General features: G+C 54.8%; 1 protein-coding gene and 1 non-coding gene across 4 annotated transcripts; one reads left to right on the top strand and one right to left on the bottom strand.

Annotated features, from left to right (window-relative positions):
• The first annotated feature begins 6,214 nt into the window (after positions 1-6,214).
• TRNAW-CCA (transfer RNA tryptophan (anticodon CCA)) lies at positions 6,215-6,286 on the top strand. The gene has a single exon. It is a non-coding gene; the product is annotated as a tRNA-Trp (tRNA).
• A 3,290-nt stretch (positions 6,287-9,576) lies between these two features.
• CLN8 (CLN8 transmembrane ER and ERGIC protein) lies at positions 9,577-22,342 on the bottom strand. Of its 3 annotated transcripts, none has more exons than XM_061404063.1 (3): positions 22,252-22,342; positions 16,298-16,910; positions 9,577-10,433 (listed from the first exon to the last, which is right to left on the bottom strand). In XM_061404063.1, exons 2-3 carry the CDS (start codon positions 16,832-16,834, stop codon positions 10,134-10,136), a joined length of 837 nt encoding a protein of 278 aa, XP_061260047.1. In that variant the 5' UTR covers positions 16,835-16,910; positions 22,252-22,342; the 3' UTR covers positions 9,577-10,133. The 3 variants fall into 3 exon arrangements, with proteins under 3 accessions (XP_061260047.1, XP_061260045.1, XP_061260048.1); XM_061404061.1 differs by lacking the exon at positions 22,252-22,342 and adding an exon at positions 22,109-22,232; XM_061404064.1 differs by lacking the exon at positions 22,252-22,342 and adding an exon at positions 22,038-22,108.
• Between the last annotated feature and the right edge of the window lie 3,628 nt (positions 22,343-25,970).

Below are 25,970 nucleotides of genomic sequence, written 5' to 3'. Positions count from 1 at the left end.
CACCCAGAGAGCAGGGAGAGATTATCATTGTGTCCCAGCAAAGAGCAGAGTGGTTTAAAATCTCCTTAGTGGAGCAGTGACAGCCACCAGGGAAGTCCATCCATCACAGACAGAGGCATAGCCCCACATACCCAACAGTTGGAGGTATTGTGAAGTCCGTGTAGGAATGTGCACGTTGATGAGACCAAGCAGCAGGAGTTGATTATGCGGCTTCATCCTCAAGGGCCTCATCTGGGATCTTCTTCTCTTTCTTCTTAAGGCTGGTCCGCTGTGCAGTCCACTCAGCATTTTCTGGGTCTGCGTGGTATGTTCTCTTCACCCTCATATGATGGATCCAAGGGGCAATACCTGCAACTTTAACTGCAGTAGGGGTAGTTAGAATAACAGTATAAGCCCCTTCCACTGAGGGGCTAGTAAATCAAGTTTCCAGTCTTTGACCTATACTTGGTCACCAAGCGTAAACTCATTTAATCTGTTCCCCAAGGGGGGAAGGCACCTTTTCTTGTACAAACTTAGTTACCCAATTTATTACCTTACCCAGTTCCATCTGCTGCGAAATCCTATCCCCCCTTACGTGAGGCAAATTTGTTGACACCTATTTATAGGAGGGGGCCTCCCGTACACAATTTCGTATGGAGAATAGCCTTGGGACTGTGGGGTCATCCTGAGTCTGAGCAGAGCCGTCGGAAGCAAGTCCACCCAGGAGCAGTCAGTCTCTATGATCCACTCGGAGAGTCTCTTTAAGTGTCCGGTTGGTTCATTCCACCATCTCAGAACTCTGGGCCCATATGCAGTGTGCAGTTTCCACTTGATGTTTAAAGTTTTGCTACTTGTTGTACTAAATTAGCTACAAAAGCTGGGCCATTGTCTGATCCAATGCTGGTAGGAAATCCAAATCTGGGAACTATTTCCCTAAGCAGGCACTGGGCTACTTCTGATGCCCTTTCAGTCCAGGTAGGAAAAGCTTCTACCCATCCCGAGAACGTACATACCGTGACCAGCAGGTAATGGTAGTGTCTGTGAGGTTTCATTTCAGTGAAGTCCACTCCCAGGTGTTCAAAGGGCAGCATGCCTTTCCGCTGAATACCCGGAGGTTTTTGTCTGAATACCCGAGAGGCAGCATTAACCTGTGAGTAGGCAGCATGCCTAGGTGGGTCGCTTGGTGTGTTTGGCTTACCAGAGTGTGTGCCAGCTCCTCCGGTGCCAATAATTTGCCACTTGGCAATTCCCACCATCCCTTTTCAGTCTTGATGGCCCCTTCCGCTTTGGCTAACCTGACAGCCGTTGTCCTTGTTTTATCAGGCTAGTGCCATCAGTATACAGGACCCAACTAGGGTCTGGACCCTTGCGTCCTTCTTTAAAACAAACCCCAGATACCTTACCTCCTCCTTGCAGATCTGGGCCTTCTCCTTCGACACCTGGTAACCTGCTTCCATCAGCAGCTGGGGCAGAGCTTTTGTCCCTTTCCAGCATTTTTCCTTGGTCTCGGCAGCCAGCAGCAGGTCATCCACGTATGTAGGAGCCAACATCCATACTCTTTCGGATGGAATGAGTCCAGGCCAGAAGCCAAGGCTTCCCCAAATATGGCTGGGGAGTTATTAAACCCTTGTGGGGGAGTCCAGGTGAGCTGATGTTTGGTGCCCCTGACTGGATCTTCCCATTCAAAGGCAAAGATGGGCTGTGACGCTGGGGCGAGGCGTACGCAGAAGAAGGCATCCTTGAGATCTAGGCGAGTACAAACTTTAGTCCTCGGTAGGAAGAGGCTAAGTAAGGTATAGGGGTTTGGAACAGTGGGGTGTAAAGTCACAGTAGCCTAGTTGACTAGCCTGAGATCTTGTACAGGCCTATAGTCCTGTCCTTCTTCCTTTTTGACTGGCAGGATCAGCGTATTCCAAGCCAACTGGCACTCTACTAGAATGCCCGCTTGTTTCAATCTATTGATGTGGGGTAGTATGCTGGCCCAGGCCTCTATTGGTAGTGGGTACTGGCTCTTTCTAACCGGGATGGTACCTGGTTTGAGTTCTGTTACCACTGGGGCTTGATGTTTACCCAGCCTGGGGGAAGGCGGGGTTGTCTTCCGCCCAGACCTCAGGGAATAATTGAGTTAGCTCTCTCTCGTGCTCTTCTGGCCCACCTGGTTCTTCCTTCGGAGGCTCATACAACCTCCACTCATCCTGGGGTGGCATTGAGAGAGAGCAAATAAGTCATAGTGTCCATCCGGAAGGTGGGCCTCTCCTCAGTGGAGAAAGCCACTTCTGCTCCTAGTTTGGAAAGCAAGTCTCTTTCCAACAGGGGTACTGGGCACTCAGGAATGTAGAGGAATTCATGAATCACTTGGTGCGCCCCCCCATCTGACATTTTCTGGGCTGGCAAAACGATTTAATCATCTCTTCTCCCGATACCCCAGTTACAGTGGTAGTCTCTTTTTGGACAGTGGTGCCACAGGTTTTGTTACTACCGACAGTTCTGCTCCTGTATCCACCATGAAGTCAATGTTTTGGTCCCCCACTTTTAAGGTTACCATGGACTCTCGGGGAGCTGGTATCTCTGAGCCCCAGCAGCCCTATTTACTTTCCAAGTCAGCAAGCCCCACAACTGCGGGAGCTTCCTCTTCCTTCCTTGCCTTAGGGCATTCATTCTTCCAGTGGCCAAAAGCTTGGCACCCGGCACACTGGTTTGGCTGTAACGGGGACAGGGCCTCCGTTGGGACCAGGTGAAGGACTGTCCTGTCCCTGAGGCAGATGAGGTTTTCCGGAGGGCCCGAGATAGACTTTCCCGGAGCAGCAGCTAGCATTGCACATCTCGTCTGTTCTCTTTCGTTCCCTCCGGCTCTCCGGCAGAGTGGCAGAGCGCAGTCTCTGCTTAATTCCAACATCTCCCTCCCCTTCTTGTCAGTGCTCACTGGGAGAGGCAGGTATAGCTTGGGCAGTTCAGCTGGAGCCGGATCCTGGAAGTATTGGCTAGAGGCTTCTGTCACCGGGATCGGAGCCTGCCAAAACGGCAGCTCTACGAACTCTGGGAGAGCTGGCGCAAATGCAGTGGCTGCTGCAGGAACTTCACTTGGCTCTGGATTGGGCATCAAGGCGGCCTCCGGTCCAGGTGGAGCACTGGGAGGCAGGCGCGTCATTATCCAGTATGGGAGAGGGGTCAGGTCATCCCTGTCCAAATCCTGCCAGATCCCAGAGGGAGAAGGGGGATCGGCGTGTCTTCACCTGCCAGTCAGCACAGCCGAACCAGAATACCACGTGGTCCAAGACTTTCTCCCTTAAAGTCCATTCTGCCTTGGTGGGCTTGATCAGGTGCGGATGAAAACACAGATGGGTTAAATATCTCATGTCCCAGGCCATCTCTGGAAAAGCCAATTCATACTCACTTATGTATCCCCCCTCCTTCTAGCCTAACAATTCCGAGGGGGTCAAGAATTTCACAGCAGACGGGACACCTCCTCGGGGAAGGCAGAATACGGGCATACAAGGACGAGTTTCCTATCCTAAAATCTCCCGGCGGTCACTGGTAATAATTTTCCCTGAGACGGCGTGGACACACCTCCTAAATGACCTTCACAAATTCCCTTCCTAAGCCCTAGCACACTCATTGACCTGTGTACCAAGCAATCACCACCTCCTGCCTATCCTAATATCCCCTAGCGATTGCTTGGTAATAATTTTCCCCGAAACGGCGTGGACACACCTCCTAAATGACCTTCACAAATTTCCTTCCTAAACAGTAGCACGCTCGTCAACCTGTGTACCAAGCAATCGCCGCCTGCCTATTCCAGGCTCCTGTGGGTCTGTGCCCCTTCCAGTCCCTCCCAGGGGGGTGATTAGGCCCCCTCTTCCACTCTGCCGGGTGGGTTCCTCCTCACCTGAGCGCTCAGTTCCCCTGCTGCCATCCACTACCTGCTAACGTGAAAGGTCCGGGCGTTGAGAAGCAGAATCCTTCTAGAAGGGTGAGGCGCCTTCCCGCCTCTAGAAGATTCAAGCCGCAAGGCCTCGGAGTAGTCCCAAATGGGACTTGTCTCCTCAAAGTGAGGAGTTTCCCGGCCAATGCACCAAATGTTGTAGCCACGCGTTCCGGGAAACAAACTCACTCAGAAGGACAATGCAGATAGTGGAGTGTGGTTTATTACACCGTCGGGCCCAAGGCAGAGTCTCCTCTTAGCCAAGGACCCCGACCAGTTTTTGTGAAAACCTTATATACCGTAAGTGTACTTGCTCAAACCCACCTCCCCAAATTCCTTGAAACTAGTCTGGACAAGGTAAAAGAGAGATATGATCAAAGTTAACCTATGATTCACGTGTCACAAGACTAGATAAACAGTGGATATTTATCAATAGGTCTACGGTCATATCCCGATAAATATAATGGAATTTACCACTTTGTTCTGTTACAGAGATAATTAGCATATTCTTTTAGGCAAAGGAGAGTCCAAGTACAAGTCCTGAGGCTCTTTTATCCGGGGGTCTGGTTTTCCATTGGTATGCTGTTTCTATAGACACCGAGCACAAAGTTCAGAGTCCATTGGGAGGGTGACCATGCGGGTAGCCTAATGTTCGCAGCCTGGCCTACGATGGGAGTCCAGCTTTGTCTGTTTCCTCCTTCACTGCAAAAACAAACTTACTTGAGTATCCTTTTCATAATTAAACTTTACAATTATGTCACATAATTGGGATAGTTAAGAAATTTGGGATGGTCATGTATACACTGCAGTATTTAAAACGGATAACCAACAAGGACCTACTGAATAGTACAGGGAACTCTGCTCAATATTCTATAACAACGTAACTTTGAAAAAAATTTGAAAATGAATCAATACATGTATATGTATAACTGACTCACTTTGTCGTACACCTGAAACTAACACAAGATTGTTAATCAACTGTACTTCAATATATAAAAAAAAACAGACAATTATGTGACATAACAAGGAACCATCTGGGAGGTGAGTCTTGGTAAACACCTCAATTAAAATGTCAAAATTCTAGTTTTGTTATCAGGACCACCAGATCTTTCAGAATTCCATACAATTTCTAGAATATAATAACAACACTTACCCATACTTTATAACCTAAGAAAGTTTTGACAGTGCTTCCCATGTAATTAAACATACCAAACAATCCTAGTTTAATCTCTTAGACATTTTGGGTTCTGGGCTCCTTTGTTACAAACCTGTCACACCTTTCCTTTTCCTGTATTAGTTTGTCCCTTATTTTCTTTCCTATTTAGAAATAACCAACTTCAGGATCATGTTACTTTTCCCCTTAACAAAATGCATTTTCATTTCTCATATCTTTCCTAGCATACTGAAATGTTTCACTTATTTTAGTGGCTTAAAATATATACATGTATGTATGTTACAGCTTTTCACCCTTCAAAGGGCTTCCTTGGTGGCTCAGTGGTAAAGAACTCACCTGCCGATGCAGAAGACGCGTGTTGGATCCCTGGGTGGGGAAGATCCCCCGCAGAAGGAAACGGCAACCACTCCAGTATTCTTGCCTGGAGAAATCTATGGACAGAGGATCCTGGCGGGTACAGTCCATGGGGTCACAAAAGAGTCGGACGTGACTGAGCAACTAAACAACAACGCCCTTAAGAATCTTAATCTCCAGCAAAAACAGAAGCAAGGACTTGTGATCATACCAGTGCTTCCAGATTGGAAAACTTGTGTATTCTACAGCCTTCAGAAACACACGTCATCTCATCGAATACCTTCTGTATTCAGTGTGGTGTCATATGTTTCTAACAAACCCAAACATATTTAGTTTTTCTCTCATTAAAAAAAGTGGGTGAACTTAGACTTGTTTCGCAATTAGCAATTCAAACAGTGACTTCCCATCATTTAACTCAACAAAACTTCCAAGTTGCCAAAATCTGGAGAGACTTTTTTTAAGTAGATTTCCTAAAACAGTTATTCCCAAAGAGCTCAACCCCCAAAACTCTTATCTCAATTATATTTAACTTAAAGTTAAGTCATTGAATCAAGTTACTTTCCTTGCTCATGAATTGTGTAACAGAATTAATAAGATCTTATTAACTTTAAGTATAATAAAATTACAGTTGATGTCTCTTGAAACATGTCTGTATTAAGATTAACAAGCTTAAACTTTCAGACCAGATATTTAATACTGAGTATTTCCCAGATCACATGAACCTGAAATTCATTTGGGTAGGTGTCTTTTGTATTTTTAGTAAGCACTTAATTTCTTTTAGGGCTTCCCGGGTGGCTCAGAGGTTAAAGCATCTGCCTCCAATGCAGGAGACCCAGGATCGATCCCTGGGTCAGGAAGATCCCCTGGAGAAGGAAATGGCAACCCACTCCAGTCTTCTTGCCTGGAGAAACCCATGGACTGAGAAGCCTGGTTGGCTACAGTCCATGGGGTCACAAAGAGTCAGACACGACTGAGCGACTTCCCTTTCACTTTAGTTTCTTTTCAGCGAGTCACACAGCTCGTTTGCACATTGCTGCATAATTCTGATACTCTCTGTCGGTGAAGATGTGCCTCTGTGACAGACATCCACACAGAGACCTCAGTTTCCCTGCTGTCCCTCTTTCCTCTTCAGTCTCAGGAACTGTCAAAATGTGTACAGCTCAAAGGCACAGGAGGAGAAAAGCAGGTTCCTCTTAGAAAGCCACTTCTCACTGCACAGGCAAAAACCAGTTTTTACAACATAAGAGAGCCCCATTTGGCCATTTTCAAGGGGAGATCTCCTTCAGTACCCAAATAGCCAGTTCAGCTTAACCAACAGACAACTGTTGTTGTTCAGTCACTCAGTCGTGTCCGACTCTTTGTGACCCCATGGACCGCAGCACACCAGGCCTCCCTGTCCATCACCAACTCCCAGAGTTTACTCAAACTCATGTCCATTGAGTCAGTGATGCCATCCAACCATCTCATCCTCTGTCGTCCCCTTCTCCTCCCACCTTCAATCTTTCCCAGCATCAGGGTTTTTTCTAATTAGCTGACTCTTCACATCAGGTGGCCAAAGTACTGGAGCTTCAGCTTCAGCATAGTCCTTCCAGTAAGTATTCAGGGTTGATTTCCCTTAGGACTGACTGGTTTGATGGAGTGCACTCACCCCTGCACTTCTAGATGAGCTTGCAGATGGCTCTGAAACAGACTTCAAACTAAGCGATCAGTTTCGAGGAGCGTCTTCGCCACATGCAGTTACCAGGGCCCTCTCAGGAGGTCTCTGAGAACACTTAATCCTTCCACTTACTCTCTTTCCTAATCAGCGGGGTCCCCCCTCAAACCAGGATGCAGACCACTAACAAGGGTCAAAACCAGGAAGAGAGAGCAGGGTGTGGACTCACATACTGAGACAGACAGACACACACACACTCCTGAGACGATAAACAAACCCAGTCCAGAAGGCTCACTCGGATTCAGTGGCTTAAAAGCTAAGGAATTTCATGCTGTTCTGCTTCCCACTCACAGATTAGTTTCAGCTGGAATGCGGTGTCGTCATTTAGAGAGCCATTTGGGGCCGTGTCTCCCTGGATCCCAAGGAATCTTGGAAAAAGCAGCGTTACAGTAAAATAACATTGTATTCCTATACGTGGGAGCATCACTGAAAACGACCCAGTTCTGTAAAACTCACCCCAGGAAACTCTGTGACGGAGCAGAGCTCTGATGTCGCATTCTGCACACAGCCCGTGTCACCAGCAGTGTCAGGGCCTCTGGGGGTGGCACTGAGGTCAGGGTGCTGGCGTGTGGGGGCGGCGTGGGGACACACACGGAGCACAATGTCCAGGCCTGCAAAGGCCGGCGCCTGACGCTGCAACTGCACAGCAGTAAGAACAAGGCACACGCCAGGCCGAAGTTAGACGTGGCTGCCAGCCCACTCCTGTTGCTGTGAGGCCAGGCCCTGCTGAGGGAGGTGTGGCGTCTCCGCTCCGCGCAGGGGCTTCAGCCGGGGTCCCTCCGAGCTCTCTGGGTTCCCAGGTGTCAGAGTAAAACGACAAGTTTCTGAGTTTTTCACGTCACTAAACATGATCTAGCAAAACTGTGTATACACTGTATAGTTTAGTTATGGAAAAGAGGGAAGCTTTTATCTAGAAAGAGAAATGTTGAATTAGTAAGCTCTCCCACTAGAGCAGAAGTTTAGTAAAGGGAGGTGAACTGAAAGCACCCACGGGGGTGTGTGCACCACTCTTCTGGGTGAGCTGCAAACATGACTCGAACAACGAGAAATCTGTCGGACCTCCTGGGCTGCTGGCTCACTCGGACCCGCTCCCCTCCTCCTGGGGCTGCTCCCCCAGCTCTGGGTCCTGCCCACCTCACGGGGGCTCCATCAGATGGGCAGATCAGGTGAGAGCTTGGAGCCCTGAGGAGAGGACCCTGGGGGATGCGTGCAGGAGCCAGCCTCCTGCTCCGACCCCAGAGGGGCCCCCACCCCCACCCGCCAGCTCCGCACCCCGTCCTGGGGCAGCCTCTGGCCTTTGTGAGGCACAGGGACTAGACTCCAAGGTGCATGTGCAGGAGGAAGAGGAGCCGGTCTTCCCATTGTGCTTCTTTAAACAGGGACGCATTGAAAGGAAACGTCAGCCCGTCAGCCCATCGCCAGACCAGCCCTGATGCTGGCTGACCCTGCATGGCGCCCGGCCACACCCATGTGGCTTTGCCACAGGGCTGACTCTCACCCCTGAACTGCTAACACTGCCCTTCCTGGTGGACCCTGCGCCTGTCCTGGACAGGCAGACATGGCCACTCAGTGCTCTGCAAACCGGGGATGCACCTGGGCCCGATAGCCGGGGTCAGCGGGGTGCTACTGTGCTGCACACAGTTCACGGGCCTCAGCTGCGAGGCTGCTGCCCAGCGGGCCACCACCCAAGCCTCAGGCCCTGCTGTGAAGATGGATGGTGCCAACTCCCCAGCAGGGTTCATGCCAAAGAGCGAGGCACCCTCGGCATCCAGCGCTGTGACTGTGAAAGCCTCAGAAGCCAGAACAGCAACACCGGCAGAGCCGAGCGAGGGGACGCTCGGGGTGGAGGAGAGCGAACGCTGTCAGGCAGCAGAGGCACCGGGATGCTGGGTCATCATCTCAGGAGGCTCCTTCTGCCCGAATGCCAGGCTGTGTCTTCCCAGGAAGTTGGTCGGGGTGGAGCCAACACCAGCTTGGCTGGGACAGGATGCAGAGACTGAACCCGGAAGGTCAAAGTCCCAGTGAGGGTTACGTGGGAATCAAGCTGACCTTTTCAGATCTTAACCTGAGTTTTGAGCACGTGAAGACTTATCATCACAGCTGCATCTCCAAGATGGAAAACCTCTGCAGCAAGGTGAACCGCACTGAGAGATACACAGGGACGTGCCTTTAGGTTCTGTGAACTGAGGTCACTTGATTCAAGTTCTGGGTGGTGGAAACAGCCTCGGCCCCCAGGGTCTCTGCCAGGGGAAGAAGCCCCAGGAGGAACGCGGTTTGCTGGGTGTGTTTAACGTTGAAACCGACTCTCCAGTTGAGGCAAGCAGGTGTTAACCTCCTGACCTGTGTGCGCCCCCCACCCCCGCGCTCCCCAGGGCACACGAGACTCTCACGACCAATAAACGTGTTCTCCAAAAACACTCAAGGGCACTTCCAACAGATACAAGCTTTTCATTTTAATTGCACATTCGTGGCAAGAAAAAGATGTCAGCACTGTCAGTCAAACTGTGGGGCCAACACGTGAGGGTGGCAGCCTGCAGCCCAGCACCACCAGGCGGGTGCCCCCGACGGCTCCCTGACTCGAAACCCACAGCGATTAGGAGTAACGGGCTGGCTGCACACCTGGTTAAAAGCAGCTCTCACATCCGGACAAGTGATAACTCTCATCTCCCTCCAGTGTCAGCAGAGCCTCACAAAGGGGAAGCAAAATTCTCGCTTGGATAAGCTTCGCCGGGGAGACGCTCCCTCGGCGGGTGTCGGGGTAATGACCTGCGGGCCTTCTCTCCTGCCCACATGAGCATGGCCGTGAGCAGGTCGCAGGGACGCCTCGGGGGCTGCCCCACAGCCCTCCTGGGGAGACCGCACACAGGCCGGGCAGGACGCTGTCCCTGGGCACGTCCGCTTGGGGCCATCCGGCGCCACGCGGCCGGCACGCACGCCTGGGGGTTGGTGTTGGGGGGCGGCCGTAGGCCGCGGGCTGGGGCTCGAGGCTGCTACCTGGCCTTCTTGGGCTGCGCTGGCCCGTTGGGGGGGCCAGGCGCGAAGTTCCAGTCCACGGGGTTGAGCAGCTGCTGCGTCTTCTTGCGGGTCCAGTAGGGGTTGATGAGCAGCGTGAGGAGGGCCAGGCCGACCACGAAGAGCGCCAGGTGCGGCGGGAAGAGGCTGCGGGCCAGGCCGGCCCAGTGGCCCAGGCAGACCCACCACATGTGGTAGGTGAGCACCATGCGGCAGTGGAACAGGTGCACCATGGCCCACTGGTTCAGCCTCCAGAGCCGAGAGTTCGCGCAGCCGGCCTGTCGGGCGCAGAGAGGGGTCAGGGGCGGGGCCGCGGGCCTCGTGCCGCCCGCCCCGCCCACAGCCGCCCTCCCTGGGACTGCCCCCCTCCAGCCCCCCCCCCCCCCCCCGGGTCCTGCACACACTACACACAGCCAGTGACCAGGCGACGCTGGGAGACCTGTCCATCACCTGTGACCAACCTCCCCAGGCCCCGGGATGAGATGTGACCCCATTTGTCTTCTGGCACTGTCACCCCAGCAGCCCATGGACACAAGCCCAAGTGAACATGCCCTAAAATTATTCTAAATTCACAGAAAAACTAGCTGTAGCCACAACCCAACAGGGAATCTGAAGACTCTGCACAGCAGACCGGGCACACAGAGATAGGCCTTCATGGCTTGTGGCGGGGATCTCGCTGCACCAGGACGGCCCGCACACCTCAGACCCACAAGCTTGTGCACCCCGGCCTCTCCTTGCCGCTCTGGGCCACACTGGGGCTGGGGCTCGTCCTGGGCCCCCTCCCAGGGGAGGGCCCGTCTGGAATGTGCAGGAGGAGAAGGGCCCGGGGAGGTGCTGCCGCGGGCCAGGCAGCTGCCCGGTGACCCTGGGAACAGGGAGGGACACGGACACTGACCTCTGGAGGGACCACACTGTAACAGAGGAAGACCCTAACCTCTCAGAGCTGCAGAAGGTGTTCACACAGCTCTGACACGGACAGACGAGAAGCAACGGGACCCGTGACCCAGGGCCAACTTAAAACAGTGGGAAAACAGAAGTTTCTTCCTTGTCTGAAGTACTGTGAACTTCCAAAAATAACTTCACAGAAAATTTGAGTTGCCTGCTGTTTCTAGGCCAGACATGACCGTGTCCTCTTCTACTACCAGGGATGTTTAAATCATCTGCAGATAATACCCAGAGAAACACCCTATTTATTCCAGCAGTTTTAAATATTAAAAACTCTATTTACATTAGCTTCTACCAAGCCTAGGCTAAGAAATGAGTGTGAAGAAAAGCAGAAGGACAAGGCAGAGAGAAACAGCAGGAAGCGGGGAGCCCAGGATTCCCTAACAGGATCCCAGGAGCCCAGGTCTTTGGAAAAAGTCTTGGATGAATTGGGGCACACATGTTCTCGGATGGAAAACATTCAAAAGGCATTACATTCTTCCCTCCTAGAATCCATCCAGATTTAGTCTAAATAAGAGAATACCTCCCTCCATATTTTATCGCTTTAAAATAACTCTAAATAATTCCACCCATGCAGTAAATGCACCAGGAGGGCTGAAGGTGCCTCAGTAAAGGATGAAATGTGGGGACGCTTCAGAAATAAGGTGATTGCAGTGCAAGAAATAAACAACACAAAATGAGAAGTAAGTAAAATATACGGAGAGCTGATACTGGGCAGCATTTTGACTCCCCAGGGAAAGGATGGATGATGTAATTACATCAGGATGCTTGCTCGCTTCCTGGGAAATCCAATGGGATCTCACTTCCCACCTTACTTAAAAATACTTTTTTTCAAATGGATGAAATGTCAATATTTCAAAGAAAAAGAAAACCACAGAGTACTAGGGAAACAACACAGTTCTATAGAAACAGTTTTATACCCAGTGTGGGGGCAGGCATTCTCCACTTGATGTCAGTCAGAATCATGACTCACACAAGTAAAATTCCTTACACTGTACGATCAGACAGAAAAGTGCAAACACCAAAACATGTAAGGTTTGAGGCTTTCAATGAAAGAGTCCTTACATGAGAAAGATTTAGCCTTTGCCTTGGCCCAAGGACGTTAAATGTACAAACTGCAGAGTGGGGACGAGAGCTAAGCGTGCCCTGGGGTGCACACACGAAGTGCAGAGTGAGTTGCGGATGCTTGGGGGACGGGGGGCCACTGCTCATCCTTTCCACCCAAGAGGCCAGCAAGCCATCTTCCACCCACTGAGTGGTCTCCTCCAAAGTTCACTAAATGTCCTCTTTCCCACGGTTTCCCCACGTGCTGAAAGCAGTCATCTTAAATCACTAACGTCTACACCAGAAGCATGAACTTTTACTCCTACAATAATTGCATTAAGTTCAGAAAACTCCAAGCTTGAGAACTGAGCATTTTTGCTCTTACTCAGGCACTAAAATTTTTGCATTCATCATCACCAAATGCTCTGAGAAAAGCTGGGTCAGTAACAATCTGAGACTGAACCATGCAAGGTTCCTTTGTCTAGCTTGGGTCCCAGCAAGTAGTGTGCCTAGTATATATTTATACATAAATTCACTGTTTTTTTTTTTAATATCAATTCATCTACACCTGGATTAGTGTCTCTGTGGATGAACCAGCTTAGATGTATGAGTGTGTAATTTATTTATTATTATTTCTAAACAGCATTTCAGAACCAAACTGAAGGAGGAAACAGAAGCATGAGCCCATCTGGGGTGTAAACTACATCACACGGTGGTGACGTCCGGTCCTGACACCGCCTGCATCTCATCAAACCAGAGTCCACGGCGAGAGTGCCTGGACCCCGAAGCCCTACGAAGCAAGAACTCGGCAGCTTTATGAAAGGCTTAGAGGGGTTTCAGCATCTGAGTGGCATTTACTCCCAAGGCTCAACAGGACCTGAACTAGAACTAGTCTACCTGGACACACTGGCTCTGAGCTGTCCTAGCTGAGGGGACAGCTTTGCTGTGGGGCCGCTGGCCACGTGGTGAACACAGCAAGGCTGCAAGAAGGGGGTCCCATCCCCAGACCCCCCTTTTTCATCTCCATCCTAAGTGAATGGCATCCAAACACTTCAGAGGGAAAAGACCCCAAACAAAGTGCCTCCCTCTGGGATCCCCCCACAGCTGGGGTCTGTCTGCTTCCTGAGGAGGGGGGCCGCCCCACCTCGGGAGGAGCTGCCAAAGACCCCCTCCCCAGTGCCTGACGTGTGAGGGGCGCTGGGGGAGGCCTGTGTGAGCTGCAGGCCACAGGCAAACTCCGTCGTGAGGAATCAGGGACCCACGGAAAGGGCCCTGCCGCCACGACAGGCCCCCAGGAGCGACAGGACGGTCCATGTCCCACAGCACCCTGGGGTCAGGAGGAGACCCCAGCTCCCTGCTTCACGCCGAAGAGGGAGGGGCTGGGGCATCCAGCACCCCAACTTGTGAGCAGACAAAAGCCACAGCCTCCACCCTCCCCCAGGAGGATGCTGACAAGAAGGCCCAGGGCCTGGGCTGGGCCGATTGATCGCGATCTGGGAAGAGGTCAGCTCCGTCTGACGCACAGACTCCAACAGAGGCCCGGAGATGAGGCACAACATTTCACTCCACACAGAGGGACAAGACCCATCCCCAGCCCTGCTGAGGGGAGTTCCTGGGACTGGCACAGGATGCTCCCCGGGGGCAGGAGGACACATGGACAGAGTGGGACACTGGGCTTCCCTGGTGGCCCAGGCGCTGGGAATCCGCCTGCCAATGCAGTGACAGGGCTTGATCCCGGGTCCGGGACCCCACACGCAGAGCAGTGAAGCCCACGTGCCACAGCTCCTGAGCCTGAGTGCCCTGGAGCTCATGGTCTGCAACAGGAGAAGCCACGGCGACGAGAAGCCCGACATGGCAACCAGAGAGGGCCTGTGTGCTGCGGCAAAGACCCCGTGCGGCCAAGAGAAACACACGGTTTATAAAAATGGAACATTAGTGAACAGATGAAATGTAAACAAAGTCCCAACGGAAACCAAGGAGCTGAAGAACACAATAACTGAACTGGAAACTCACCAGGGAGGTCCCAGTCACCTACAGGTTCAGTGTAAGGTACGTCAGGTCCTCAGTCGAGACCGACTCTTTGCAAGCCCCTGGACTGTAGCCCACCAGGCTCCTCTGTCCATGGGACTCTCCAGGCAAGAATATTGGAGTGGGTTACCTTTTCCTTCTTCAGGGGATCTTCCCGACCCAGGGATCGAACTCAGATCTCCCGCACGGCAGGCAGATTCTTTACCATCTGAGCCACATGGCAGGTGTACAGTGTAACCCCTGCCAAAACGCCAAGGGCATTTGTGACAACAATAAAAATCTAAAGTTCACACGAAACCACAGAGGACCCCAAATACCCAAATCAACCTTCAAAGAAAAGAACAAGGCTGGAGACACCGCATCTTCTGACGAACATTACACCAAAAACAAAGGCAACGGAAACATAAACCACCGGGACGGCAAACTAAAAAGCTTCTTCAAAGCAAAGGAAACAACAGAGGGAAAAGGCAACCTACAAAGTGGGAGAAAATATTTGCCAACCATATGTCTAATAAGAGATTAATCTTGAACATATGAACTCCAGGGATTCCCTGGTGGCTCAGTGGTAAAGAATGCCGCCTGCCACTGCAGGAGACACAGGCTTGACCCCTGATCCAGGAAGACCCCACGTGCTGCACAGCAATTATGCCCTTGAGCAACACCTACTGAGCCTACACTCTGGAGCCCAGGAGTCGCAGCTCCCGAGCCCACGAGCCCCAGGGCCCACGAGCCGAAACAAGAGAAGCCTGCCACCGCAACTGGAGGGAAGACCCTGTTCTCTGCAACGAGAGGAAAGTCAGTGAGCAGCAACGAAGACCCAGCACAGCCAAAAATAAACAGATAAATACATAAAATTGTTTTTTAAAACAGGACTACAACTCAACAGTAAAAAATAACAAAGATTCTGATTGAAACGTGGGCCAAGGACTTGAACGGTTTTCCAAAGATGACACACCAATGGCCCACAGACAGATGAAATGAAAACATGCTCCCTGTCACCAGTCATCAGGGAAAAACAAGACCGAAGGCAATGAGCCAACAGCCAAGAAATAAAGAAAGCATACACTGCTGAGGACATGGAGAACCTCGAATTCTGCGCTGCTGGTGGGAACACAGAATGTGCAGCCACTGTGGGGAACAGCGCGGGGGCGTTTGTTTCTAAAACCGGAACTGCCTTAGGGCCCAGTAAAGGAACCGAAACCAGGATCTGGAAGGGCCTCAGCGCCCCTGAGTTCACCGCAGCGCGAGTCACAGTGACTGAGGCTGAAGCACCCCCGACCGCTCCCTGACGGACGGCGGGCGAGGAGAACGCGCTCACACTCGTAACGGGAAACCCTCCAGCCCGAGAAAAGGAGGGAGCTCTTCAGTGTGCGACAGCACGGCCGGACCCGGAGGACGTTCACCCAGTGACACAAACCAGGACAGGAGAGACGGCACAAGTGCGTGTGGACGAGGCATCCGGCAGCCCTAAGTCAAACGGTGGAGGGCGGCTGCCGGGGGTGGCAGGGAGGCAGCGGGGAGGTACCCATCAACAGGCAGCAGGCTTCAAATCAAACGGGACAAGTAAGCTCCAGAAACCTGCTGCACACGTGTCCTATGGCTGACAATGCTGTGCTGGCCACGAAGATGTGTGTAAAATAATGCAACGTGAAATAAAACCTTCAAGAGACACACAGAAAAAGCACATTTTCAAGGGCTTACGAATACTGTCTACTGAGACCTCCCTGGCGGTCCAGGTTAAAATTGCACTTTCCAAGGCAGGGGACACGGGTTTGATCCCACTCGCCAGGGGGCGTCTGCAACTAAACCCGTGAGCCGCAACTCCTGAGCCACAGCGCCACCATGAAGACGCGACACAGGAACCAAGTGAGCATCTACTGAAAGCCCTGTCCACCACGGCAGACACGACATCCAGCACGTCTTCTTTTGCCATGGCTGGAAGCCTGCTGAAAATTATTAAAATGCAATTCGATCAGAATGAGCTTCCTACTGCCTTTAAGCTCTAACCCAGCCTGGGGACAGCACAGGCCACAAGGGGCCAGCAGCAGGGGCGTCAGGGGTGAAGGGACTGCGGCCGGGCGCAGAGGCTATGGAGGAACAGACCGAGCAGGTGTGGGGGGCCTACCTTCAGCAGCATCCAGGAGATGCAGGTGAAGGGCGTGCTCATCTCCAGGAGCAGCGTGACCATGGGCAGGTAGTGGCCGGCTTGGAGGTTGACCGCAGACCCGAGAAACCCCAGGAAAGCGAAGAGGTGGTGCACGGCCAGGAAGCCGTCGAAGGTGTGGAAGAGCGCATTGGACACATGAAGGGCGAGGTTCTCGAAGAAGAAGAAGCCGGTCGCCGTGGTGATGTGGAACCAGCACCAGTCCTGCTGGCCGAGTGCCTTGTCAGCCTGGAGCACGGGGTCCAGCAGCAGCGCCCACAGCCCCGCTGCGGTGCCCTGGATGCCGAAGACCGCACGTGTGGCCGCCAGGTTCCAGAAGACCTGCTCGCGGGCCGCCAGCGAGCGGTAGGTGGCGTTCAGGGAGGAGGACAGCCGGTGGCAGACCACGAAGACGCCCAGGTAGAAGGCACAGCCGGCGGCCACCAGCACCCCGCGGACCCGCCCGGAGGTGTAGTCCAGGTCAAGGGCACCAGCGCCCAGGAGGCTCATGCTGCCCATGTCGTCTCAGCCAGGCCGGGGTCCACACGCTGCACCAGGGCCACAGCCCCCGGACCCTCATGCGCCCGTCCTCACCCTGGGGAAGAACAGAGCCTGACCTTCTGCTGGCCAGACAGAGCGGCACGCAGGCCGCGCCCGCGCCAGGAAGACGGTCACAACACGGGCAACAAGCCCCCACCTTGTGCTCCTGCATCTGGGTGACACACACACACAGCAAGAAAGCTTCCACTGGAGGGAAAGACGCACAAGAGACAGTGACATGACAGACGGAGGGGGTGTGGACGGGGCAGGGAAAGACACTGGCCCGACTCATCTGTGTGTGCACGTCTATGTGTGTATCTCTGTGTGTACATCTGTGTGTGCGTGTATCTCTGTGTGTAATCTGTATGTCTATCTATGTGTGTACATCTATGTGTGTGTATCTCTGATCCCTGTGCATATGTGTATGTGTGTACACATCTGTGTGTATCTCTGTGTGTGTACATCTGTGTGCATGTATCTCTCTGTATGTACATCTGTATGTGTATCTGTGTGTATACATCTGTGTGTGCATGTATCTCTCTGATCTCTGTGCATACGTGTATCTCTGTGTGTGTGTACATCTATGTGTGTACACATCTGTGTGTATCTCTGTGTACATCTATGTGTGCATGTATCTGTGTACACCTGTGTGTACATCTATGTATGTACACATCTGTGTGTGTGTATATATCTATATTTCTGTCTACTGTGATGTTCTGACATCTGGACTCCCTAGACACCACCCTACTAGCCAAGGGCCCACCAGGAGCCGCCCATGACCTGTGCCAACCCCCCCGGCCAGGCCCAGCCTCTGCCACCTGCCCTATCCCCCGGGAGAGGACACCCCTCTGCCTGGATCACCCCGGCCGGGTGCCTGGCAGCTCAGAACACCCCTGTCGCCCAAAGCCCAGAGAAATCACTAGAACAGGCCAGTCTCGTGTTCACCCCACCCTGCCTGCCTTTCCCAGCAAACCCCAGGACAGGCCGTGGCCTCCATCCCACTCTGTCCTGCCCTCTGCCCTCTGAGCCCCGGGCCCCACCTCCAGGCCCTGTGAGCACCACGGGCTTTGTTGTCCTCCGTGGCCACACCTGCCTGACCCTCTCAGAACAGAGCCTGGAGCCATCTGGTCCCGCAGTGGTCAGCTTCCAGCCAAACAGGGTGAGGACCAGCTCCGACAGGAGTGGGCCGGGCAGATGGAAGGAAGCCTCACCGTCCAGAGCCAGGCTCCACACAGGGGCCGGGCGACCCTAAGCTCTGCTGAAAGGCAGCCCCTCCGGAGCCTTCATCCTGTCCGCCCCCTCCCTTCACACGTCCCCCTGGCACTGCACTCCGAGCCAGCACCTCACTTCATGGAGCTGTCTTGAAATGGGGGTTCCCCTTCCCCTGTGACCCTGAAAAGCTCTGACTAAACAACTCGAGCTCTCCAGGGGAGTGGCCTGTACAGAGGCCTCTTCTCCAAGGCTGGCGGACCCTGGGGCCCCGGAACTAAAGAACCAGGAACAGGGCGGTAGGTTCTGACCCCGGCTCCACAGTTTAGGAGAGGGAACCCAGGAGCCGGAGTCTGATTGCAGGATGGAGGTCGGCGGAGAGGAGGGCAGGAGCCGATGCGGGGCTGCTGGCTGGGGGTCTGCCCGGCTCATGGGACCGCGGATTCCCAGGAGCCAGGTGAGCCCAGGCCGCTCCACAGACCTCTGACCGCCACGTCCAGGCCCTCAGAGCGGGGCCGGGGGCTCAGACCGCCTGAGGACTCACCTGTTCCTTTCAATCACGCAGGGCGCCCCGGGCACCTGCCCAGGGCCTGCCCTCACTGCCCTGAAGGGCCAGCTGCGGGCATGTCTGACATGCCCAGGTGCCCTAAGCAGGTACAGAACCACTGAACACGCCCAGTGCCCCCAGCTCTAGGGCCCTGCGACTCTGAGAAGCAGTGGTTTAGTGGCTTCCTTTTCCTAACCAAGTAAATGCAACTGAAAGCATGTGAACGTCTCCTGTGTGCTGCAGGTGGTTTTAACTGCGAGCCAAGTTAAAAACCAAACCAAACCCAGTCATCCTGGAGAGAAAGCCCGGAACAAACCAGCACCCCCCATGCCACGTCCCCGCCTCTGACCTTCCTGCTGCCCACCAGGCGGCACACAGAGACGTGCGGTCCTGAGGGGCCAGGCAGAGGGCCCGGGAGGGTGGGAAGTGGAGACGTGAGGCCGCAGCAGAGTCGACCACCCACCTCTGAAGACACAGGAGAAGCCAGGGCAGAGGAGAGGGCGGCTCCCAGCACCCAGGAACCAGGGAAACCACTGGCCTCCAGAGTCACTGACAGGCAACCTCAGCCTGGTTCCGGGTCCTCACGCCTTCCAGGATCTGTGCTGCGGTCAAGGCAGACACTAAAGCTCCCAGGCCAGACAGAGCCGAGGTGGGACCCATCAGACACATGGACGCAACTCCCTCTGCAGACTTGGGAACTGACCCCAGGACTTCACCCCAGTACCCGACCTCAGTACTCCACCCCCAGTACCCTACCCCCAGTACTCCACTCCAGCACCCGACCTCAGGACTCCACCCCCAGTACCTGACCCCCAGTACTCCACTCCAGCACCCGACCTCAGGACTCCACCCCCAGTACCCAACCCCAGTACCTGACCTCAGTACTCCACTCCCAGTACCCAACCCCAGGACCCACCCCCAGTACCTTGCCTCAGTACTCCACCCCCAGTACCTGACCCCAGTACTCCACCCCCAATACTCCACCCAAGTATCTGACCCCCAGTACTTCACCCCAGGACCTGACCCCAGGACCCGGTCCCAGTACTCCAGCCCCAGTACCTGACCCCAGTACTCTACTCCCAGTACTCAACCCCAGTACTCCACCCCCAGGACCCAACCCCAGTACGTGGCCTCAGTACTCCACCCCCAGTACCTGATTCCAGTACCCCACCCCCAGTACTCCACCCAAGTACCCGACCCCCAGTACTCAACCCCAGTACTTCACCCCAGGACCTGGTCCCAGTACGCCACCCCCAGTACCCAACCCCAGGACCCACCCCCAGTACCTGGCCCCAGTACTCCACCCCCAGTACCTGACCCCAGTACTCTACTCCCAGTACTCAACTCCAGTACTCCACCCCCAGTACCCAGCCTCAGTACCTTGCCTTAGTACTCTACTCCCAGTACCTGACCCCAGTACTCCACTCCAGTACCTGACCCCTAGTACTCCACCCCTGGGACCCGACCCCAGTATGTAACCCCCAGGACTTGACCCCAGGACTCAACCCCTGGGAGCTGACCCCCATACTCCACCCCCAGGACCTGACCCCAGTACTCCACCCCAGTACCCAACCCCCGTACCCCACCCCCGGGACCCGACCCCCATACCCCATCCCCGGGACCCGACCCCAGTACCCCACCCCCGTACTCCACCCCCAGGACTCCACCCACAGGACTCGACCCCAGGACTGGACCCCCCGTACTCCACCCCCAGGACTCGATCCCAGTATACCCGCCCCACCCTGGTCATTGCTCAAGCCCTCCCTGAACACACCCTCCTGCAGAGCTGCCTGCTCAGAGCTTCTGGGCAGGTTGGGCAGGTCCAACCTGTCACCCTGGGCCTCAGGGATACACAGGTGAGGTGACCCATCTGAGCCATGAGGGGCAAGTCCAGGCCTTGGGTTGGAGGTAGTCTGCAGGAACCTAGTCAGCGGCCAGAGAGCCCCCAGAACCCTGAGGTGGCACTGCTGCCCCTTGGCAAGCAGCACCCCAGGGTGCAGCAGGGCCCTGCTCAGGAAGGCAGCACAGACCAGAGGGTGGCGGGCAGAGCTCCAGCGGCTCAGCACCTGCCCCCCACCCCACCACACCCCTCACCTTCTAGGCAAGGGGACCCGGGGCCAGCTGGTCCCGTGGCAGCAGGCTGGCCTTACCTCAGGCCCCAGCTTGAGGTCACTGTTGCTTCCCCCTGCACAGCCACACCCAGGAGCATGGACCCCTGCTCTTTCAATCCTGGGGGGCTCTGGAGTCACCCCACTGCAGCCCCTGCTTCTGGGCAGCCAAGGCCCCACAGCTAAGGGGAAGGGGCTCCGGGGCTGGAAAGCCCGCCTCTGCACCACAGGCCTCCATTTACTTCGGGAAATCAATCTATGTACAAACTTCGTCTCTTTCACAAGATTCGGTGGTTTTGGCCGCTTCCCTGCACTGGACCAGGTGTCTTAGGAAACTGAAGAGAAGGGTTTCTGCTGCCCCATCCCGGGGACCGGGGTCTTGCCACCAGAGCAGGTGTGAGCTTCCACCGTTCACTGGAGGCTACACTGATCCAAAACTTGGAAATATATCAGAAAGAGGGAAAAGCAGGCTTTCTTAAGGCACCCTCGGTCGCTTGCAGGCCTCTGAAGGTCACCTGACCTTCCAGGGCACACAGCAGGTCTGTTTGGCAGGGACTGCACTGTGAGGTCAGCCAGAGGCACCGATTAGGTGCGGCGTTCCTGGACTATCCCCCACTCCAACCGCCGACCCGTAGTTGGTTCTGTCCTCTCTGACGGTCTTTCCTCAGTGAGTTAGTCCAACCTGATCTGTGCTCCCTGTTTGCTCAGGAATTACGCCTCTGTATTTTGAGAATTATACTTCAGCAGCTTTTAAACATTTTTTTTCCCAAAATTTAAAGACACGCTCAACATGGTAAAGCAATCATACTTCAAAAAAAAAAAAAAAAAAAGAATGATTTGAGGATGCAGAGCAGAGCTCGTGTGAAGACATGCAGGAAGATCCCACTGAGTTAAAGATGAGATGTGGCAGCAACTGATGGCTTGGAGAGAACCAGCCAAGTCTTTAAAAAACTGGTCAATTTCCATCTCACCTTATGGAGCTCTCCTCTTTTACTTTTCAGTACTTTTCATCTCCTAAAAAAGCTCCTATTCCCTATTCCACCCACAAAATTGCATCTCTTTAATCTGCAGTGTGAAAGAGGTGTTCTCCAAGTTTTAAAGTGGTACAACCCATTTTACGTCAATATTTAACGCAGAATAAACTTAATTTTTGACATTCAAAAAGTAAGTAAAAAAACACTCTCAATGAACATAATTCAAAAAATATAAACAAGTCCTACAGCCAGCACGACCTGGTCTGGGCCGGCCTGCCAGTGTCCTCTCGGACCGCCCGCGGACTGCACCCCTCCCACCGCGGCCCGAGCCCCGCGCGGCTCACCTGCTGCCGGAGCGACCTGACCACTGCCCGGCCCACCTGCGGACAGGACGACTGCCCCTCTGCATGCTCACCTGCGGACAGAGCGACCTGATCCTTGCCGGCCCATTTGCGTAAGGGGCGATTAGACCCCCGCGCGGCTCACCCGAGGACGGAGCGACCTGGTCACTGCCCAGCCCACCTGCGGACAGGACAACCTGACCCCCTGCGCGCTCACCTGAGGACGGGCGAGCCGGATCCCGCCCCCACAGTCCAGGCCTGGCCGTCAAGCACCGCTGACCGCACCTGGTGGGCGCGGGGATACTCAGCGCGGGGCTGGGGCTCTCAGATCGTCGAGGAGACGCGGACCAGCAGGAGAACCCGGCCCCGCCCAGCGCCCACCCGAACACCGATGTGTTGAGACCCTCGCGCCCGGCGCTGCGCATGCGCGCCAGGGGGCGTGGCCTCCCGGCTATGGGCGATACCAAGGGTGCGCGCTGGGCGGGGGCGCGGGCCGTACCACCGCACGGAGGGGTGCGGGCCATACCACCGCGTGCAGGGGGCGCGGGCCGTACCACGAGCGTGGGGCGGGGCGGAGCTCTCTGGCCTCTAGGGAACCAGCCCGGGACGCGCCCTTCACGGCCCAGGTCTGTTCCTCCGACCGAGATGGACCAGGAAAGGGCCGCCGGTCCCGCACTCGCCGGGAACGCGGCCCGACCACGCCTCGGTTCCCCCGCCGCGCCCCGCGGAGACACCCGGCGGAGCCCCGGGCCCGCAGTGATCCCCCGGCAGAGGCCGCGGGCGCAGTTTCGCTTCCCCTCGGGCGGGCAGGTAACCAGCTCCCTACAGGCTGGCCCCGCGCGCGCCGGGGCAGCCGGCTCCGGGCGCCGGCCGGGCGCGCGTGCCCGGGGCAGGGACCGCACTGCTGCCCGGTGGCTCGTGGGGCCGTGAGGTCGGCGGGTGAACCCCCCCTCTCCGCCGCCTGGTCCCCGCCCAGCATGGGGGCCTCACCCCGGGAGCACGAGGCCGGGCTCTGGAGCTCCGGGACCACCTCCCGGCCTGGAGCCAGGCAGCCCTGCGCCCCGGATGGAGCAGCGGGGAGAGGCCGTGAGACCCCGCTGACCCGCGGCCCTGCTCACACCCGGCCGCCCGCGTGCTCCTGTGTCCCCAGCAGCGCCCTCCCCGCGGTCTCATCCCCGAGGCTACCTCCAGGGCACTTGTCACCGCTGGGCATCCTGTGCTCTCATGCGTTTGTCCTAGTTCCCTGTTGATTTTCTGACTGTGGTGTTAAGTAGCCCCTGGGCCCGTGCCCGGCACCTCCGCGGCGACCAGTGACCAGAGCGGGTGCGGCAGAAAGAGCCCGTGGGGTCCCATGGGAAGCGGCCTCTGCCCTCCAGCCCCACCTTGACCCGCTGCCTGAGGCGCCCGCAGTCACTTGACTGAGCTGCAGCAATGCCGCCCAGCCCGCAGACTCTGCAGTTTTCTTGCCCCTGTAACCCGTGAGGAGAACCACGGCCTCAGCCACCTCTCAGGACTTCTCTGAGGATGAAATAAGACATGGACATTATCAGCGCCCTTGAAAAGAAAGGATCGATTACTGTGTCCTTCCAGCACACTGGAGGTTTCCGGTCACACTCGGGCATGCCTCATTGTCTAGGTTGAACCCCGAGTCCTACCTGTCCTGTGGAAATAGATGTGAACCGCTGGGGGAGCCACCGCCTCCGCCTCCCGACCTCGGCCGTGGAGAGGCCCCGGAGCACGCGCTTAGTTCCGCGCGAGGCGGTGACCAGGCGGCCTTGCAGAGGAGGAGCTGGGGTCGGCGGCGCCAGGTGATGACTTGCTAGTCACACAGGCAGTAAATTCCTCAGTGCTTTCAAGGGTCTTGTCATCTGCTCTGCTATCTTTAAAGCACCCTGAAAAAACCAGTCATGTTTTCCGAAAATTACAGGTGTAACTAGTGATAAATAACCGGGGGAATTGAGGAAGCCAAGCCGGGGTGAGGGATCCCTCTCCCTGCTGTGTGATGTGTGGTGTGAGTGTGTGACCAAGCTAAGCCCTTTCTGTAAATGGTCGATTGAGGAAGCCAAGCCGGGGTGAGGGTAACTGACTGACTGGTCCCATTTCCCACAGGGCTCCGGGAGGCCGAGTTTGGGGGTCCAAGCTGTGAGAGTGTAGAGAAGAGGACGGAAAACACAACTTGTAGAGGAGGTGGCCAGGGTGGCATCTTTCTTTCTGATATAAGCAGTACATGCTCATTGTTTCATCAAGAAAAAGACAGGTTTTTAGAAGACATTAGCAGACGGGGGGGGGGGCGGGGAGCGGCTGTTGGGATTTCTCCTCTCTTCCTAAGAACCAAGGGAGGGAGGGAGGGAGGGATCTCCCCAGTTTTAAACCCGGGAGTCACTCTCCGGAGTGGAGTAACTCTGGAACGTTACACAGGAGAGTGGTACCCCCACACCCTGCTGCCAGTCAACAGTTGAAAGCACTGGACCTGTGCTGGCCATCTGCGGATTACAGGTCAGAAACAAGCACAGACTCTGGATTCTGGCTATGCTGGCGATCGGGGTCCCCCCCAGCTCGAGCCAGGCTGCCCTCCATCCTCAAGGCCCGACCTCGGGTCTGTCTTTGCACCTTTGGTTCAGCTTTAGCACAAATCCCCCACGCTGGATATCTGATCAGATTCCTCAGCCCCACCTCCCCATGTTATCACCTGGGCCTCCCTGTTAAGTATCCAGTGAGAATGCCCTGACCTTGATGCTTCCTGCCGGGAACATCCGGTCCCCCAGCCCCCCAGACACACCCTGCTCCTTGGCTGTGACCCTACTTGTCCCTGTTGTATTTGAAGGTGAGCCCAGTCTCCTCCCCACTGCCCCCACCACGCAGGTCCCCACACGGGTCTCGTGGTGCCTTGAACTGGAGCTGCTCACTGTGTTTCAGCAACTAGTCTTGACAGGGTCAAAGTGGGCGATTAAATAATTCATCCCACTCGGGGGCTGTGAGTAGAACAATACGGGAGACCCCTGTAGATCTCTCTCATGAGAGAGACTCTCATGATCTCTCAAGAGAGCAGGCTTGCTGAGCAACAGAACTGCACGAGACATGCCCCCAACGACAAAACAGCGGCGACGTGAGACCCACATCCTGCCCATGAGCTCAGTAAGTTAGGGATCCCCAGAACGTGCTCTCTGCACACACAAAAAAGCAGTAATTTGTGGACCTTGCTTAACCAGGTAGAGTCAAGAAGACTCCCTTGCTCAGCCTGGAGGAGGAGCTGATGATGGAAGCATGACCTCTACTCAAGAAAGACAAAGAAGTTCTCCTCCCCTCCCCACTTTTCCTATGATTGTAAAACTAGCCAGTGCGTTCTCAGGGCATCTTCTATTCTAATAAAGCACCTCTTACCTACCACCTTGCCTCTCACCCCATTCTTTGTGCTCCGAAACATAAAGGACTGTGTACAGGAGCTCTTTGAAGCCCCCAAAACAGCACCCACTTGGTTTCAGTCTCATGAATACTGCTGCTGCTGCTAAGTCACTTCAGTCATGTCCGACTCTGTGTGATCCCACAGACGGCAGCCACCAGGCTCCCCCTTCCCTGGGATTCTCCAGGCAAGAACACTGGAGTGGGTTGCCATTTACTAGTTCCTTAACAACTGTGGCAAAACAAACACTTCCTGGAAACAAAAGACATTTATAACAGAAAAATGTACCTTCCTAGAGTCATTCCTGCTCCTATTGAGTATTCATTATGTCCATTTCTTTCTCTGCAAAGCATAGTTTTGAACCACCAACCACGGTGCCTATGGCTTGGATCCAAGAGTCTGAAAACACGCTAAAGGCTCAGGCTGGGGTCTCAACTCTTTCTCGCCAGTTTTACTCCTACTGCTCTGGGACCTCGGAAGCCTTGATTAACCTCTGAGCCACAGACAGGAGAAGATGAGATTGGTCTAGTCTCTTC

This window comes from Bos javanicus, chromosome 27 (assembly GCF_032452875.1).
Source record: "Bos javanicus breed banteng chromosome 27, ARS-OSU_banteng_1.0, whole genome shotgun sequence".
NCBI classification, from domain to species: domain Eukaryota; kingdom Metazoa; phylum Chordata; class Mammalia; order Artiodactyla; family Bovidae; genus Bos; species Bos javanicus.
This window is presented reverse-complemented; position numbering and strand designations above follow the sequence as displayed.